Consider the following 18,979-nt stretch of genomic DNA (forward strand, 5'->3'; position numbering starts at 1 on the left):
CCTGTGTCATCAAGAAAAAGTGAGGTTATATTTGTTGTGCTGGGCTTTTTAAAAAGTGGAACTGCATAATATTGTGTAATATATATCCAGTGAGAATATTTAAAATCTTGAAGATATGTGATGCTTATAAAACTTACCAGGAAATTCTGGTTTGTGAAATACCTTGTTTCTTGATAACACTGGATAAATAATTTCTATACTTTTAAGAGAAACCATTATATGTTGGCTAAATGAGGCCCTGCAGTACTTGGATGTCTGTGGAAGTGCATTGTATGTTTTAAATTTACATATAACACCAATAGCTAATGTGCCTTACTTATATCATTTAAATGTATGGCCAGTAAAAAGTATGTCTAGTTTTTAGATTAACACAAAATACTTTTGTAATTAATATCACAGTGGGACTCTCTGAATTCAGAAAAGCAGTACAAAAAGGAACTAAACTTTGAGATGCTTAACTTTAAGTTACTTACACAGTATCACAAAGAAGAACATTTCAGTGTTGACTTTATGAAGGGGCAGAAGTAAGATTTAAGCAACAGTACTTGTGGTTCTAGGGTTCATGTGTCTTTACTATGGTGAACAACAGGTTCACTGCTCATCAGATGAACCCAAAAAGGAGCTAGTAGTAGGCTCCCCAAAAGGCCTTATTTTTTCCTAGCAACATTTTTAGGCTTACTGAAAGCAGAGCAGGTGAAATAGATTTTAGCAAGCTTTGACTGAAATTATTGACAATGACACATTTATTGAATGCTTACTTTGGGCAAAGTGTTCATCATTCACCTATTATTGAATCTTTCTTGGCACTATACTTGGTACTGGGGAAACAGAAATGAACACAGAATTTTCCACTCCCAGAGAACTTATAGTTTAGTAGCAAGAGACAGAAAAAGGACCAGATTCATAAGGAGGTAGATGAGCATGGTGACATGGGTTTTTAACAATGCACTGTGTCAGCTAAGGCTCTGCTGAGGAGCCAGTATTTGAGCTGAGTTTCAAAGGCTGAATGAAAATAATCGACAAGGGAAGAAAGTATCCCAGGCTGAGGGAACAGTATTTCAGAAAGACACACTTCACAAGGTAGCTGATGCTTTCAGGGAATATGGAAAGGGTTTGGTGAGGCAGGAATCAAAAAGTATATAGGCAAACATGGCAAAAGAGAGAAGGCTGTGAGTGGGTTTGTTTGTCAAGCTTAACTACATTTTGTTGGCTGCTAAAGCATTAGAAATTTGTTTATTGAAATAATTGTTTCGGCTCAAAAGCTAAACCAAGTTGTAAAAATACTGTGAAATACTGGTAAATTACTTGACTCATCCCCAAGTCACTCTTTTTCCTCTTGTCATCACTCAGTGATAGGTGAGGGGCTATCATTCAGTGAGGGCCAGCTCAGCACCCACCTCTGGCTACCATCTGACACTGCTGATAGTTCTAAGGTAGGGGTTAGTCTCAGGGAGACCCAGGAGAAGCCAGTGGGTAAGAGTTGCTGGTGGCCTGCTCACTGCTGCTGAATGACGCAGAAAGGAGCCAAGGAATAACTATAGCAGTGAACCTACAGCAGGGAAGCCCAAAACCTTTGTATATCCCCCCAAATTTATATTTTTAAAAACTTAAAATGGATAACCAGTATCGTGGTGTATTCATGCATATTCCTTACTTAGTCTGCACCACCTTTGTGCCGGCGGCAGAGAGCAGAGTCAATAAGTCTCAAAACAAGGACACAAGAAGTGAAAGAGAGAACTTATATGGACACTGAACCTATAGGTTAAGGCAATGACTTGGTTTTTAGGAACATTTAAAATGTGTTTATACTTTGATCGTAGCCATAAGAAAAAGCAATTTACAGGATAGCTGTTCTGTTCTTCCTCCACTCTCACCCCATATTTTTTCACCTTAATTCCAATTGTAATTACAGTTCACCCTTGAATAATGTGGGGGCGAAGGGCACCAACCTCCCCAGCATTCAAAAATGTGTGTGTAACCTGTCAGCCCTCTGCATACGCGGATTCCCAACTGTGGATCAAAAATAGTATTTGTTTGTAGGTCTTTTTCCCTCATTAGACAATGAATAGCTCTTCTACTCATCTTTGTTGCTACCCCAATGCCTAACACAGTACCTTCCACATAGTAGACACTCAACAAATAATTGTGAATGGACAAAATGTGCATGAATTATTAAAGAACCAAACTTGAATATCTCTCACACTTACTCTCTTGGTGTTAATACTGGTGATGTCTCCAGTCAAATAGATTACTAAACTATTTAATAACCACAAAGAGATCATTTGGAATAAATGAGTATGCCTATGCAGAATATATTTTTTCCTCAACAAAGAGAGGTTTGAATTTGTATTTGGAATTCAGGGCTATGGTATTTTATGTGTATAGTGTCTACTGTGTCTACTTATATTGGGAAGTAAAACTAGATAGATTTCTTTAATTATTTGTTTCTGTGGCTATTTCTTTGAGCCCTTTAGGTGTCATACATATGTATAAGCTCACAGTGTTTCTGCAGATCTGAGTTTTGACTGTTAGATTCTTCAAGAATAATTTTAGTCATTTGCATAGCTTTGCCTCTTTAAAGATCCTATTTTTCATTTTTTTTCTTTTTAACATCCTTGTAGACTTTTTACCTTTACCATATTTATGTTTCCCTTTAAATAAGATATCCATTCTATGTTTTATACATTGTTAAAACTACATTTAAATATCACAGGGGTTATTAGGAAAAAATGAGTAAACTAATGAAAAGCTATTTAGGTACTTATAATTTAATTCAGAAGGGGAAAATGGTCACATCTTGTGATTGTATGTGTTTGTTTCACATTGCTTTAATTTTTGGAGCAGCCTCCTTTCTTTAATATCCTATTTATAAAGTGACTATTGATATTTATGATTTTTTTTTTTTTATCACTTCTCCTTAGATGATGCCATCAATTTAGTTTTGGCTTAGAGAAGGCTGCTTGTGTTCCGGGCCAGGTGCTCAGCTTAGTGTTCTCATTTCCATAACACAATGGTCTGAGTTGGCCTTCCATGTGAATATAGCACAATGAAGTCGCAGCTGCTTCATTTGTATTAGCTTTGAGCTTGGCTCTGAAAGAGTTCAGGCACTAAAATATATGCCAAGACAACCAGAAAGCATAGTTGAACTGAAGCAGTAGCTGACTATTTCTGTGTAACCCTCCTTGTGTTCTTGTCACAGAGACACCTGAGCATTCCCAATCAGATTCATGCACTAGATACAAAGACTGTCAAAAAATAAAACCTTTGCATAGTTTTTGGAAGAAAGTAAAGCTTTGGAATAATAAATGTAGACTAAGTTAAATTCCTGCATAAAAGGAAATGTCACATCCTTTCTCAAGTTTCGAGATTTCAGGCGCAGTTGGTATTAGTCTCTGTTTTGAATAGAATCCTCAATAAGATCAATAAAATCCTCAATAAGACCTTTATTTTTCCAAGTTAAAAAAGAGATACAGAAAGCTTCATGCTCAGTTAATAAAGACCAGATAGTGTCTGGCTGGCGTGGCTCAGCAGCTGAACATTGCTGTGATCCAGGAGATCAGGGTTCAGTGTGCTCAATCCCTAGCAGGGGCCATGCAAGAGACAGCCAATCAATGACTCATCGTTGATGTTTCTATCTTTCTCTTCCTCTCTGAAATCAATAAAAATATATTTAAACAAACAAACAAATAAATAAAGACCAGGAAGTGTTCATTGTCCAAACCAGTGGTTTTCAGCTCTGGCTATACCTAAAAAAAATCACCTAAGGAACTCCAAAAACAATATTATGCCTAGGTTCCACCTCAGACCACTTAAGTGAAAATCTCTTAAATGAAAATCTTCTGTATTAAAAAATAAAACTTCCCAGAAGATTTTAACATGCATCCAGGGTTTAGATGATTGATTTAAATATTAGGAACTCATTTTAGTTACTGTCTTTCCCAAAGATATCTGTACTTTCTTTTGTGCCTTCAAGTCTGATGTTTTTCTCATTGGTCTAATATCGCTCACAGATTGCTGTATTACATATTAGTTGCCCCTTCTAAGTCTTTGCCATAGTCAGTTCAGGGGGCCAGTTGACATTTATAAAACGCTTGCTTTATTGTGGTATGGTGACCTCAACCAGCCTAAGAGTTTCAAACTCAGGGCTGAAATAATCAGTTTGAATTCATAGCACCCAAGCCACTATACTATTTCAGTTTTTGTATTCTCATTGTTATTGTATTGCAGGACCCTTAAAATTCTGTCCCCTACTACTTAAATATTCGATATCCATCTTTCTTCCTTCTCTTTACTGACCATCTACATCAAGGGTGGGGAACCTTTTTTATGCCAAGGGCCATTTAGATATTTATAACATCATTCAAGGGCCATACAAAATTATCAACTTATAAATTAGTTATGAAAAAAGCTCCTAGATTTATTGAATTTTGAGTCCCACCTGCAGTTGCCTTGGCAGGGCCAGACCAAATGATTTCATGGCCTATATACAGCCTGCAGGCTGGACGTTCCTCATCCCTGATCTACATGGAGTTAAAATCCATAATAGGATCACCTTGCAGTGGTGCTTCCTTTAATAAAGGGTATATTTATATTCATATATGTATGAATATCTAATATATGAATATATATTCATATTACATGTCTCAAAGTATTACTACCAGAGGTAAAAGTAATGTAATAAACATAGGGATGTCAGAAAAGAAAAATTATAGTCTGAAGATATTAAATATTAACTATATCTTTAAATTACTTTATAATCAGAAGAGGTATAATTTTAAAATCTCTTCATGATAAATATCCTAGAAAATACGAAGTTTGGAGCAGAGAAAAAAGAAATAAAATTAGATATGATCCCTGAAGGGAGATAGAAAGGACATAGCAAATACCTGGAGAAGGGAGCAGGCGTGGCAGGGAATAGTGCCAAGATTCTTAACTTGAAACAAAGAATGATGGGAACCCTCCTCAGTCTATGGATATTCCTAGAAATCGGTTTGCAGCAATGCTGACTAGTGGAGGTTCCAGCTTATCCTGCCCAGGAGACAAGGGCTGTTTAAGACAGAGGGTGGAGTGAGCTGACAGCTCATTTTTATGTATAGTTTACTATTTGCCTCTCTTCCTCAAAGCACAGATATTTTATTTTCTGCTTTGCCATTAAAGGAAGCTTGACATCTTTCATTTCACAATTAGAGATAAACGTTTTGAAGGGAGAGTGTGCGCTTAAGGGAGCATATAATTAGCCACTAAGTATAACTGATATCAGATGCTTTTCTCTTTCACAGAAGTTAGAAAGCTAGAGATACGGAAAGGAAACCTTGCCAACTTCTTGATTTTGCTAGGATTAGATGTATAGAAAGGTATTTTTCTACTTCTTAGCTATACCTATACTCAGCAAGGTACAAGCATTGCTGATAAACAGTAATATCCCTGAGGCCCCTTTCTACCATCAGGCCTTTCATTCTATTTCCAGTGCTAGTACCATTCTACTGGATTTTTAAATGCTTTATTTATTTTATATTCAACATCTACTAATTTTATTTTAAGTGAACTTTATTCCAAGCAGCTTATTTGATTAAAATATCACTATAATTTTTTTGTCAGACTGTTGAGTAGCTATTAAAAGAAAAGGTGCCAAAAGGATTTGAATAGACATTTCCCTAAAGAAGATACACAAATGGCCAATAGAGATACGAAAAGGCACTCGACATCATGAGTCATTAGGGAAATGCAAATCAGATCCATAGGCGATACCACTTTGTACACACTGGGATGGCTATAATAAAAAAGAGACACAGTAAGTGTTGGTAAGGATGTGGAGAAATTGGAACCCTCGTATCTTGCTGGAGGGAATGTAAAAAGGTGCAGACACTTGGAAAAACAGTTAAAAAATTCCTCAAAAGGTTAAACATAGAGTTACCACGTGACCTAGCAATTCTACTTCTAGATATTTATACAAGAAAATTGAAAGCAAGTGTTCACACAAAATCTTGCATATGAGTGTTTATAGCAGCATTATTTGTAATAGCCAAATAGTAGACAAAACCCAAATGTCCACCAGCTGAAGGATAGATAGATATACTAACTGTGGTCTATCCATGCAATGGAGTATTATCTCACCATTAAAAAGAGTGAAGTACTGATGCACACTACAACGTGGATGAATCTTGAAAACATTATGCTAAATGAATGAAGCCAGACACAACAGGCCACATATTGTATCATTCTATTTATATGAAATGTCCAGAATAGGCAAATCTACAGAGAAAGAAAATAGATTAATGGTTGCCAGGGGTTGAGAGGGCATGTGACTGCTAATAGGTACAGGGTGTCTTTTGGGAGTGATGAAATGTTCTGAAATTAGACTGTGGTGATGGTTATACAACTTTCTGAATATGCAATAACCCCTAAATTTTACATTTTAAAAGGGGGAATTTGATGGCATGTGTAGTATATCTCAATAAAGCTGTTAAAAAAAAAAAGCTTGGAAAAAATAGAAGCTATCTGAATATTTCTTAATATTGATTACAAATTGAAATGATAATATTTTGGGTATATTGGGTTAAATAAAGTGTATTTGGGGAGGAAATAAGACAATGAATTTCATTATAGAGTGGCTGCTTATTTCTTACAAGTTTTTTACATGCTCATTACTGATACTTTGCATATTTGCATTTTAATGCAAACTACCATAATTTTGCCTCTTTTAGCAAAGATAGTGCCATACATTTTTACTTAAGCATATAGACATAGGAACCATGACATTTGGTTTAAAAAAACACACAAATGATGGCAGTCATATATGGAATATTTTGAATGTTTGCAAATTTTTCCACCTGACGTTATTCATATCTTATATAGAGTACTTTATAATCTCTTTCATAAGCTCATGTCCATTAAATAAACTGCTTGGCCTTTTTCATTTTGTATATAGCCCACCTCTGCCTCTGCATTCTTGTATGCTGTTTGGTTTAATGGGATAATGCTGAGATTTTCATATTAGAAGGATCTTTTTATTATTGTATAGGAGTGAAATTATTCCCCTCTCTGCCTCACCCAGTCACAGCTGTCACTTTCTGATCCTGGCAGGGGCCTGTGCACAAACATAAGAAAAACAGAGGTTGAACTGCACACTCTGTGGCGTCTTATCTCAGGAGAAGGCTTTGGTGAGCCCTCCTTGCCCCTGCAGGTCAGCTTCACTGATGCCTGGTAGGTGACCAAAGGCCACAACTCAGTTGTGGCAAGGCTCTTGCCCCTCCCCAGTCCAGGTACCAAGTGACTTGCAGTAACAGCCCTGGAAAGGACAAAGTCCTGGCTCAATTTCCATGCCCCTAGCAAGGGCATGGCAGCTGGATTTAGTGGATGGGGAGAGGCAACCTGGCAGCCAATGGGCCACCCACATACTGAGTCATGGGCTGTGGGACCTAAGTGGAAAGGTCTGTACTTGCCCAGTGCCCGCCCAAGGGAGCATGACATTAAACAGCAAATTAAAAACACCATGACAGGCAGAGTGAGACACTGCTGAAGAAAGGAAATAGTCTTCTATTTTGGTACCTTTAACAGAATTGCTTTTCTGCTTTTTGAATAAGGGCCCTTGTATTTTGCACCAAATCCCTCCAAATATGTAGCCAGTCCCATCTAATACAACAGAGACTTTAATTCATCTCCTGGCCTCCAGTTCCCCCCTCACCCACATTAGCCTTCACACTGCTGCCAGAGAGGTATCTTTAAAATCTAAACCTGATCATCACTTGACTGTCCCTTGCTTAAAATACTTCAGTAGTTCCCCATGGTCCCATTGCCACGGACATGACCAACTTTTGTACATTGCATTCGGCTTGCACAGAGGGTTCTTTCCACTCTCCTCTTTCTCTCACTTCCCCTCATGTGAATGTGTTCAGATAGATCTAGCTTTTCCTTGAAAAAGCATCCATCTGAAAGCTTTTGCTTTTAACTCATGTTTTGCAGGGTGATAAAAACTAAAGTTAACTTAGCACCTTTTGGCTGACCCTCCAGTCTCATTTTGTAACACCCAATATCCCCATGCCCACCAGATCTCTAATTCTACAAACTTAGAGTTCTCCACCTTTACCAAACTGAAGAGTTCCCAAACAAGTTTTCTCTGGGATCTTTATACATTTCTGCCCAGAAATGCCACCTCCTATGCTTTCTAAATGTATTTTCATCCTGTAAAACTTGGCTCCAGTTTCTTTCTACCTTTTCAAGACCACATTAACCTTAACCAGCTCTGTCCTTTCTTAGGAGTGTGCATTTATCCATTATAATGCTAATACTTTTGTATCATAGGGTCATTATTTATATAGCTGCCTTCCCTGGTCTGTGATATTCTAGTTGGTGGTCTCCAGAATGGGATGTATATACCTCAGAGGGTACACAGCACAATCCATTGGTGTTGTAGAAAAAGTAATAAATGTTTGATTTTTTAAAATTTCATTTTAAAAATGTTTTATGTTATTGGATGTTTTATAGTCATACATGTGAGCATTCTTATATTTTCTAGGTAAACCATTTTAGGAATGCATGCCAACAATATTATGCTCATTTGATACATGGTCAATACAATTTAGAAACCACCCTTCTAAAGATCATTACTACTGTATAGCTTACTCATCTTATAACTCCAGCACTGACCTTTTCATTTTTCTACTCTGTTTCTGAAAACTCATTTATTATATAAATGGCATGTGTGATTACCCAAGGTGTGTACATTGCAAAGACATTAACCTCGTGTGCCATAGCATCTTCATCATTAGGTGATGGCTTTAAATTAATCAACATGTGTACTGTTGTTTTTTAAAGGGCCTACATTAATCTATTAAGTAAAACAGAATTAAGGGTAGAATGTAGTTAGTAGAAAGAAATAATTTTCCTTCCATGGAATCCCTGAAAGATTAATGATAGAAAGAATGATTCATGGGAAATATTGTTTGTTTCTCAAGGAATAATTGGGTGTGTAGGAATGAATGTGGCATGCCTCTCAAGTCTTTAAAAGTTAAATTTTTTAAAAGGCAGCATAACACAGCAAAAGTGAAGGTCAAAACCTCACTGATCTGTCGTTAGCTACCTGGGCTTATCTCTGATGCAGTCCGAGACCACTGTCACTCAGGAGCACTTCTCCATTCAAATCAGGTGCCTAAAGGGACAAGGCTGCACGCTTCTGAGCATGTGGTCCAGGGCCTGTGTCACATGCCTTTTTAATTCTGCCTGAGTATCAGTATAGGGATTTCATATTTTAGCACTTAAGAATTTGTATCTAGAATAGGCAAAGAAGTGATAAGAACCATATTTTTTAATGTATGTTCACCTTGCGTCTCATTCGTGTGGCCAAGAGCAAATTATTTGACCTCCTCTAAGGCCTGTAATGCCTTCTTTTATGGTAATGAAATGCTACACAAATATTGTAAGATCCTTAGAGGTTTGCAGATAAAAAGGTACTATATATGAAGGACCAATTTGCTAGTATTTTGATCTTAAATTTATAATGGAAAAATATTTACAGGATTAGAAGCAGTATAATTTAAAATAACTTCTAGAGGTTATAAAAATACACCTAATAAAATATTTTCCATGATAGACATTAGTAAAGATTAATTATATTGTTTTACTTTGTACCTTTTGCTCACCACCATTTCCATAATATGGGGTTTAGGTGCATTTTCTTTCATGAGAGGCAGTAAGAGTTTTCTTTTTTTAAATAATGAGCAGGCTCCAAAGCACACCTCCATCTGTGGTGCTGTTATTCTTGGAGACCTAAAAAAGAGATGGAAAACTTCAATTAAATTCATCTAGTCCATCTCCCCTGACAATGAAAAATGTATTTCACATTATATTACCTGATGCTTTTTCAGGTTTCTGTGATAACCTCTGGAAGACTGTCCAGTAGACTAATAGACCTCACTTTGGGGGAATGTTCTTTTTCTTAGTTTTGACCCAACATTTCTCATTATTTTATCCCTTAAAACCATCCTCCTTAATATTCATACTCTGTGAAGGTCAGCAGCCTCTGCTGGTCATAAGAAAATCAGCTTACACCTCATCAGCAGGAACCGAGGTGGTCTACAGAAGTAAATATTCCAGATACTAGACTTTTCCTCTTTAAATACAAGATTTGGTTTTATCTAAATAATTTTGACATTTTTTCCCTGAGATGTATTGGATATTTCCCCTACTTTCTTGAGGGAATTGGACTTTTCTTGATAATTCAGGTTAATCATTTTAGTATTCTCCAAATGTACATTAAGTAGCCCACTGCATACTAAGCACTGAAGAAACACAGAGATAAGGTCGAGAGTGTTTGCCTTCAGGAGATGAGACGCAGTAGGGGATGTAAAATAGGAATAGAACTAACGATTGGTCAAGACAGAAGAAAACAGTAGGATGAACAAAAGATCTTAGGTAGAGAAGCTAGAGACTGACGCCTATTATGGAGTTGGAGAATGGCTTCCTGAAGAGTTGGTATTTGAAATAACCAGTGTAGGGACGCTGCATTGGCCGTTTGGAAAAAAGAAGAAATAGATATGTATGTATCACACTGTACACAAGGGTAAACTCAAAATGGATTTGGCATCTAAACGTGAAAGATAAATAACCATACAGCTACTAGGAGAAACATGGATTAATTCCTCTTTAATCTTAATGTAGAAAAACACTTCCTGTAATGGTTACTGAAAAGCCAGAAGAAAAAAATTATTTTAAAAATTGCATGGCAAAAAACCTCATCACAAAGTTAAACGACAACCAGCTGACTGGAAGAAAATATTTACAACAGACGAACAACTATTAAAAACTGAGAAATATCCATAACTCAATAGAAAAATTGAAAATAAAGATACGACCATATAATTCTCAAAAACTATAAAAATTGTTTCAAACATATAAAAATAGTGTTCAAACTCATAATCAGAGAAATGCACATTAAAACAATACAGAGATCTATTTCACCTTTTATGCTAGCGGAAACGATAAAGTATGACAACACATTCAGCTGGCCAGGCAATAGGAAACAGACACTCTCATACGTTACTGATCGGAATGCAAACTGGGACAACCCTTCTGAGCGGGTTTTGGCAACGCTACACGTGCACTTTCCTCTTGACCCAGCAATCCCACTTCTAGCAGTCTTCCCTGAAAATGCACCTCCATCAGGAGGAAAATACATATGCACAAAATATTTCTTGCAGCATTGTTTGTAATTGCAAAATGTTGGAAACAACCTAAATACCCTCTCATAAGAAAGTAACTATATAAATTAAATGTGGGAGGTAGAATAATGCCCATGTATATGTGTACTTGAACAAAACCGACTCCATCTTTGTATCCCTGCTTTTTCCATGCTGAGGACTCTCACCTAACTAGTTTCAGCCAGCAACAGAGCCTCATAGTTAGTGATTAGCTGTGTCCTGTAAGCTTACACAGTGTAGCCATAAAGATTCCTGTCAGGATGGCATAGCAGCCAAGATAAATATCAGGCTAGGTGTTGGCATTAATTCTAAGTGATTATCCATAAAACCACCACGGGGTGTGGTTCCTGGCTTGTACTGCACTCTGTTCCTTTGTTTTGTCAATTAATAGTTCAGCTATACTGGAAGATACATACCGTAACCACTGTCTAGTAGAGGGGAATAATCTGTAGAGTGCTGTCGTCTGTCCACTCCAACCACATCTTTCTGTAAGTAAATTGGCCTGCAGTAGATTGTTATAATTAGTAGAGTTGCCTGCTTCCTTCTTGGGCCTTAAGATACCTTCTTGGTTTGGTTGTCACAGTACCTTCAGTCCACCTTCAGACAATGCCCCCCACCCCAAGCCCCGCCACAGATGTCCAAATCCTAATCCACAGAATCTGTGAATATATTATAAGAAAGAGATTTTTGCGGATGTAATTAAGGCTAAAAGCCTTGCAGTAGGAAGAGTACCCTAGATTACCCAAGGGGTCCATTCTAATCACATGAGGCCCTAGAAACAGCCTTTCAGAGAGATGCAGTATTGCTGGCTTTGAAGATGGAGAAAGGGACCAGGAGCCAAGGAATGTGGGCGGCTTTTAAAGCTGGAAAAGTACAGGAGCAGATTCTCCCCTAGAGCCTTCAAAACGGAGTGCAGTCTTGTTGGCACCTTGATTTTAAGCCAGGTGAGACCTGTGTTGGACCTCTGACCTACAGAATACAGAACTATAAGATAGTAAATTTGTACTGTTTAAGCCCCCATATTTGTGGTGCTTTGTTACAGCAGCAATAGAAAACTAATACAGTGGGATAACTGGTGAAATTATAAATTAGGTCTGTAATTTCAGTCAGTATGGTACCTATGTTAATTTCCTAGTTTTCATAATTATACTGTGGTGATGTAAGATGTTAACATTCAGGGAAGCTGGGCAACAGAAAAGTCTCTAACAATTTTTTCAGATTTTCTATAAATCAAAAAGTATTTTAAATAGTTTTATAAGAAGCGATACATTTAAAACATAATGCATAAAAGTAAAAGGTTGAAAAAAATTTAACAGGAAGGTAATAATCACAAGAAACCTGACATAGCAATGTCCTATCAAATAAAAATGAACCTCTCAGACATAGAATATTATCAGGGATAGAGAAGGTGGGCTAAATATATTCCATTTGCCCCCACAGCAGATCATAGCAATATGTTTTAACATATCATATTATTATAACAATTATAATATGTTATCTGTTATAAAAGTTTTATTTTGCTTAATAAAAGAGAATCATTGGATGCTTGTCAAAAATAGAGATAGAAATTCTGAAGCATCAGCTCTGGTCTAGGGAAACCGTTTTAACTTACGAACCTTTTAATTTATAGGACCTTTTCTTTTGATGCTTAAAGTTGCCAAACAAGCAAAACAATACCTATCCTACCCCCACTAGGGGAGACATTACCCACACTGAATCTGTGTGTTAACTGTACTGCACCTTGCATCTGTTCGTTGTTTATTATTCCTGGTACCTAGGGTTTCCCTTCCTGTCTGCATTTCCAATAACTGGAAGACAAACTAAGTAGATAAAATATGACGGAAAATGGAGTTCAGCCCTTTCAGTTACCCTGCCTTTCCTTTTCCTTGTCCGTTTTTGCAGGTGGGTTTCGGTCAGCATTTATTGAACATCTACAAGTTCCTAAGTTAAACTACAAGAGCAAGGAAGGGAGTCATTTACATACGACATAGCCCTTCTTCTGGGGTAGTTACAATCCGTAATAATATGAACTGCTAAACTATGAAGAATACACAGATTAATTTACTAATTAAACTAAAACTTAAAAAGCAAGAATGAAAACAGTTCTCACCTGGGCCCTTTCCAGTTGACGGTGGCATTTCCTTGGTGTGAGTCATGTACCAGTTTAAAGAACTGCTCTTAGTCACCTAAAACTGCGCAGTCCTCAGTGTGGCACTGATACAAGCCCCGGACAGGACTGAAGCAGGGTTCCGCCCGCATCACTGTGCGCCTGTGTGGAAGGCGCTGACATGTTGCTCTGCCTCCACTTCGCCATGTCTTAAGGGACAGCAGAAGCGCCAGGACGCCAGCAAGGCAGCGTCTCCTATGGCACCACTGAGGCTTTACGGGGTGGTTGCCTGGCAGCGGTTTTATTTCAGTTGCCAAATATGCCCCGATAGCCAAGTTCAGTCTTCGGGGATTACTCCAGTTTGCAGGTGGTGAACAACTTTTGTCATTATCTTAACATTTACCGAGCTCCCGAGAAAGGCAGCATTTGGCTTGCTTTCCCTGGCAGTTGCTAATTTTAAGTGTTATTTTGACAGAAAATAGTGAGTACAACCAATTAAAGTTGAATCAATTGCGACGACAACTTAGTTGTTTAAAACGATAAGCTTTATACTCTTTTTAAGAATTGTACTCTTAAAAATCCGCATTTCAGAGGAGAATTCGCTGAGGTAGGATTTCTTTTGAGGATTTTATTAATATTCTTTCAGATTAGGTTGGTGTCAGTGTGAAGGACGAGATCAGTTCATTTGTAGTCGTTTCCTTCGTTTCCGTTTATGCTGTTGGGTCTTCAGAGTGTGCTGGCAGGAGCGTCCTTTCCTCTTCACATTAGCAGAAGGTGTAGGTGTCATAACTTCAGGTGAAAGAGAGAAAACGTCTTCCTCTTGGCATCCATCTAGATTTAAATTTTATATTTGGACTTTTTTTTTCTCTCAGTGACCATAGAATCACTTATACATAAAAATAATTTCAATAGGGTTTCAATTTAGTTTAATTATATATATAGGAATCCTAGGGGCAAATTTTTCTAAGCAGGTTGTCAACTGGTGAGTTTTTTGCTTCTTCATATTTTTAAATTGTCGTACTGCATTTCTGCTGCTTTGTGGTATATAACACTGTAATAAGATATGTGTAGAAAATAATAATTATAGTGTACTTGGGGAAAATACATTATACTGTAGTACCTAGAGTATTTGAAGAGGAATTAGAACGTGGCATGAGTTAAATGGTATTACATACTGGAAAGCACCTGGCCCGTTCTCGATACCCAGGAAGGCTTCAGGAAAGTCATTCAGTCAACAGGTGTTCGTGGAACATTGATAATATACCAAGTATACTCTAGGCACTGGCATACCTCACTGAGCAAAACAGCCATGCTCCTGGCTACTGTGGAACTTCTGGTTTCCTTCCCTTCCTTTGTGGTGGTAGTTTCCAGGAGGAAACATCGCGATTCCACCTGGCCTATGCAGTAGTCTCACCCTGCAGTCACACTCAGTTAACACAAGTACCCATTTTCCATTATTTTGAAAGTACTTTGCATTCAGGTGTCTTATTCTGTGGAAGGGTCCTAGAAAAATGATCTTTTTAAATCCCAGCACCTCGGCCTCAGCACCATCCAATACTGGGCAGGGGAGAATGAAAAACTTCCATCAATAGGGCCCTAAGGTAAACCGTATTCTCAGCTAAAAACCATGTTTCAGTCATATCAAGAAGATGAAAAAACAGAATTTTGTATAGTAGATTCTATTACCTCTGTGAAATATCACTGAGCTATCTTAAACTTTCCTTTATCTGTGTTCCACAAACAACCATAATTTCATGTATATAGTTATCAGATATTTATTGAACACTAGCTAAGGTGTAGACACTGTGGTAGTTAATTAAGATAGATATATAGCCTTATACTTACCCTCAAAAGTTTAAGGATCAGTGGGAGCAATATTTATACAATAATAGCTGAATGAACTGCCTTTCTAATCTTGTTTTTCACTACTCCTAATCATATACCCGCCAGACTGAATTTACTTAATGTATCCCCTGTGTGTTCTTTCCTCCATCCATTTCTCGTGCGGTACTCCTCGGCACACCAAACCCAAATCCAGTCTACCCTTCGGCTCTAGCATATCCCACTTCTTTTATATAACTTCCCCCCTTTTTTTTCCCAGATGATATAACCTCTTCTTTCTCTGAATTCCTGAAATCATTTCCTATGTACCTCTCTAAAATAATACCATGTTTCATCAATTCTAAGATGCATATTTTTTCACTTTTTAACATCTCTGTAGATTACTCCTTTAAGATATGCTCTGTCATCAACATTCTCAAAGAATACAGGGTGACAGTCTGTGAAAAAACATGAACAACAACTCTTCTGAGTCAAAAAGTAGTTCAGAGAATGGAGAAGCACTAGGACTACTTTAATTTATTTTGTGTATATTCTTTTTATGTAGACACTTTATGATATATGACAAAATATGCGTAAATAAGTTTTTTCAAAATATCTTTAATACAAACTAAAAGGCCTAAGTGATAAAGCATTGTACTATAGGTTAACTGGCAGCTTTCTTCTTAAAATACATAAAATAATGGTGTGACAATTGATGGTGTGCTAGATTCAAAGAAATAGGATAACTTTTATTTTGTGATTAAATATGCCAGGTATTAAGAACATGTGCCTTACAATTGTGTCATATATATTTATATATGTAAATATATATATATATATTTATATTTAGTTTCTAGATCCTTGAGGGTAGAGTTTGTGTTTGTTTTATCTTTGAATCTCTTACACTACCTGGTATGTTGCTTTACAACAAATAGGCATAATATAAATATTTATTAAATAAATGGATTAAATGAAGTGTACTACAAGTGCCACAGAGCGTCCAGTTAAAGTACTGTATGAGTGAACACCTACTAGTTCTTTCTCAGTTAACTGCTTAACTGTTTCTATTAGAATGTATTTATACATGATGTTTGGTCAAGCCCTGGGCTGGATCTTAGCTTAGGCGAGAGGTTTTTGAACCAACCATAAACAAATCCTAGTAGAATTCTGTAAACCTAGGTTTGTTTTGTCACTACATTTCTGAGCAAATGCGGTGACTAGTCCATACTGAATCAGAGAAAGAAGTAAATGAGCCTTTGCTTGGAGAACAAGTGACAGGGACTTTCCCTAACGATGCTACAATTGTACAGGAGACCAGACAAATGCCTGTCTCCAGGAAATATGGTACTTTAAAAGGCAGCCTTGTTTTCTTTCCTCCAATCTATCTCTGTAAACCCATGATAAAAAATCAGCCTTGGGGATAAAAACAGCCTAGGGAATTTGTCTAGGTGCTGTTTTCTAGGAACTTTTACCCTTATTCTTTGGGGTACAAGAACAAGAAATGACATAAGCTTTTTTTTTTAAATTTTTAGTCAGCAAAATGGTTCTACTTACGATTTAAATAAATTTGTTTTCATTTTTTCTAATGAAAGGAATGCCTGTATGTTTGCAAAACACTCAACATTGAAAAGGACTGTCGTAGTCCACACTGCTGTTCATTAAATATTTCCAGTTCTCTTTGTAGATACATGATAGGATTGTACATCCTTTCCCTATTAAAGTCAGGTGTGGTCATGTGACCTTTTTTGCCCAATGAAATGAGACCAGAAGTGATGTGAAATTTTAACAGCTGGTACATAATTTGTCACATTTCCTTTATCCTGCTGCAGCAGGTATAGAAGCACATGGATGGAGCCTCTCTTAGCCAAAGTCCCTGTGTCAGGAGAGTATAAAGCTGGGCCCCCAACTTCCTTAACTGACCTGTTTATAGACATATAGCATGTTGTATGCCACTAAGACTATGGGGTTATTAGATAAGTGTAACTTAGCTTATCCTGATTAATACAGTCTTCATCCCAAAACAGTGGGTATGATGGTAACTAAAAGAATATAAAAGGTTTGCCTGGCTGATGTGGCTCAGCTATTGAGCTTCGACCTATGAACCAGGAGGTCATGGTTCGATTCCCAGTCAGGGCACATGCCCGGGTTGTGGCTTGATCCCCAGCAGGGGGCGTGCAGGAGGCAGCTGATTGATGATTCTCCCTCATCGTTGATGTTTCTGTCTCTCTCTCTCTCTCTCTCTCTCTCTCCCTTCCTCCCTTTGAAATCAATAAAAACATATTGTAGAAGTTCAATTAGAATATGAAAGGTTTGACATGCTGATATGGGCTCAGTATTTCATTTCTTCCTTTTGGAAATATTTACTGAACACAGCTTCTCTAAGATAATCATCATCTCAAGGTGATTAGAGTCATTTTATGTGTCAAAATACTTTTCTTTGAATTACAATATTTTCTCAAGGCATTTTGATGTACTTCTATGAGATGTCCTTTCATCCACCAGGAGAATTGTTTCTTGAAAACAGTGACCATTGTCATTCATTCCTGTGTTTATTCTTTCATTCAACAAACTTTTATTGAAAGCCCGTTACTTGCCAGGTGCTAAGACTCGGAAGGTGTTCAAGGAACCCTAGAGAGTTTGCTGGAAAGAGGCAGGAGGCAAGCAGGGGCCAGAAACTGTAACGGACTTTCTGAGGTTTAGGTGCTTTGATGGTTTTATAAATGATACCTGTTTCATTTTAAAATAGTTTCTCTACATGTAAAACTTAATTTTACAAATATTATATCCAACTTGATATAGACCAAGTTTTAACACTTTTGAGACCACCAACATATTACTCTGTACTGATTACTTAACTTTTTATTTTTAATCTCTCAATGCACCAAGTACCTTCTCACCTCAGGGCCGTTTGTACATGCTGTTCTCTTTCCATTTTCCTTTAAGTTAGTTCAGAAAATTACTGGATGCTATTTCTATTGAAATTGCTGACACCATCTTCATAGAAAAGAGTATATTTTTCTATATTATATTGTTATTTTTTTAAAAATCTATTATTAGAGTTAGCTTTTCCACTGTTGCTAGTATAGAAACTATTTAAGAAATTAAGTGTTATTAAAAAATTTAATTATCCCAATTATGATAGAAGGGAAAAAAATGTGATTTCATTACCCGGTGGTTTCAAGCAACTATTATTTACAAATTAAAAAATTAAAAGCTGAGTTCTGTTTCTCTGGTCTTCATTATAAAAATCTGACTATCATTTGCAAAGGTAGTGCAGAAGAGTATGGAGACAGCAGGGTTCCCTTTGGTTCTCTCTCCCATCGCCTCTGTCTTTTCATTCTAGGGGTTCTTCAGCAAGCGCCTGAAAGGCTCCATCAAGAGGACCAAAAGCCAATCAAAGCTTGACAGAAACACGAGCTTTCGGCTTCCATCCCTTCGCAGTACAGATGACAGGTAGGAAGTTAACTTGCTTAAAACAGAAAAAGCAGTTTTACAGTGGGTTTTGTTTGATAAGGCATGTTGGTCATCTCTAACTTTGCATCAGTGACAGTTGGAAATATCCAATACAAAATTTACTTTTTTGTCTTGCTCGTATTGAGGCAAGATCCAAAATGTTGACTCAAATACCCAGCCAGCTTAAGAATCTTATAATTTTGGAGAGTGTGTGGAGACATAGTGCTGTTTCTGTAGAATCAAGTTCTGGTGGTCAGAGAGATGTGACTTTCTTCTGGAGAATGGCTATAAGGGATGGTGATGATAGCTAACATTTTTATGGGCACTATACCAGATGCTTTATATACTTTGTCTTGTTTAATCTTTATAATAATCCTATAAGATTTTAAGTTAACCTCTTATA

At 37.1% G+C, this 18,979-nt stretch overlaps 1 protein-coding gene across 6 annotated transcripts in view; it reads left to right on the forward strand.

Moving 5' to 3' along the window:
* Positions 1–18,979, forward strand: part of RASAL2 (RAS protein activator like 2) — a 212,721-nt gene that overhangs the window by 154,436 nt on the left and 39,306 nt on the right. For all 6 annotated transcript variants that reach the window (XM_081121673.1, XM_081121674.1, XM_081121672.1 and 3 more), the window contains one exon: positions 18,467–18,576. In XM_081121673.1, coding sequence (XP_080977799.1) covers positions 18,467–18,576 — 110 coding nt within the window. The remainder of the gene's footprint in view (positions 1–18,466; positions 18,577–18,979) is intronic.

Source organism: Miniopterus schreibersii (genome assembly GCF_964146895.1).
Source record: "Miniopterus schreibersii genome assembly, chromosome: 19".
Classification (NCBI taxonomy): domain Eukaryota; kingdom Metazoa; phylum Chordata; class Mammalia; order Chiroptera; family Miniopteridae; genus Miniopterus; species Miniopterus schreibersii.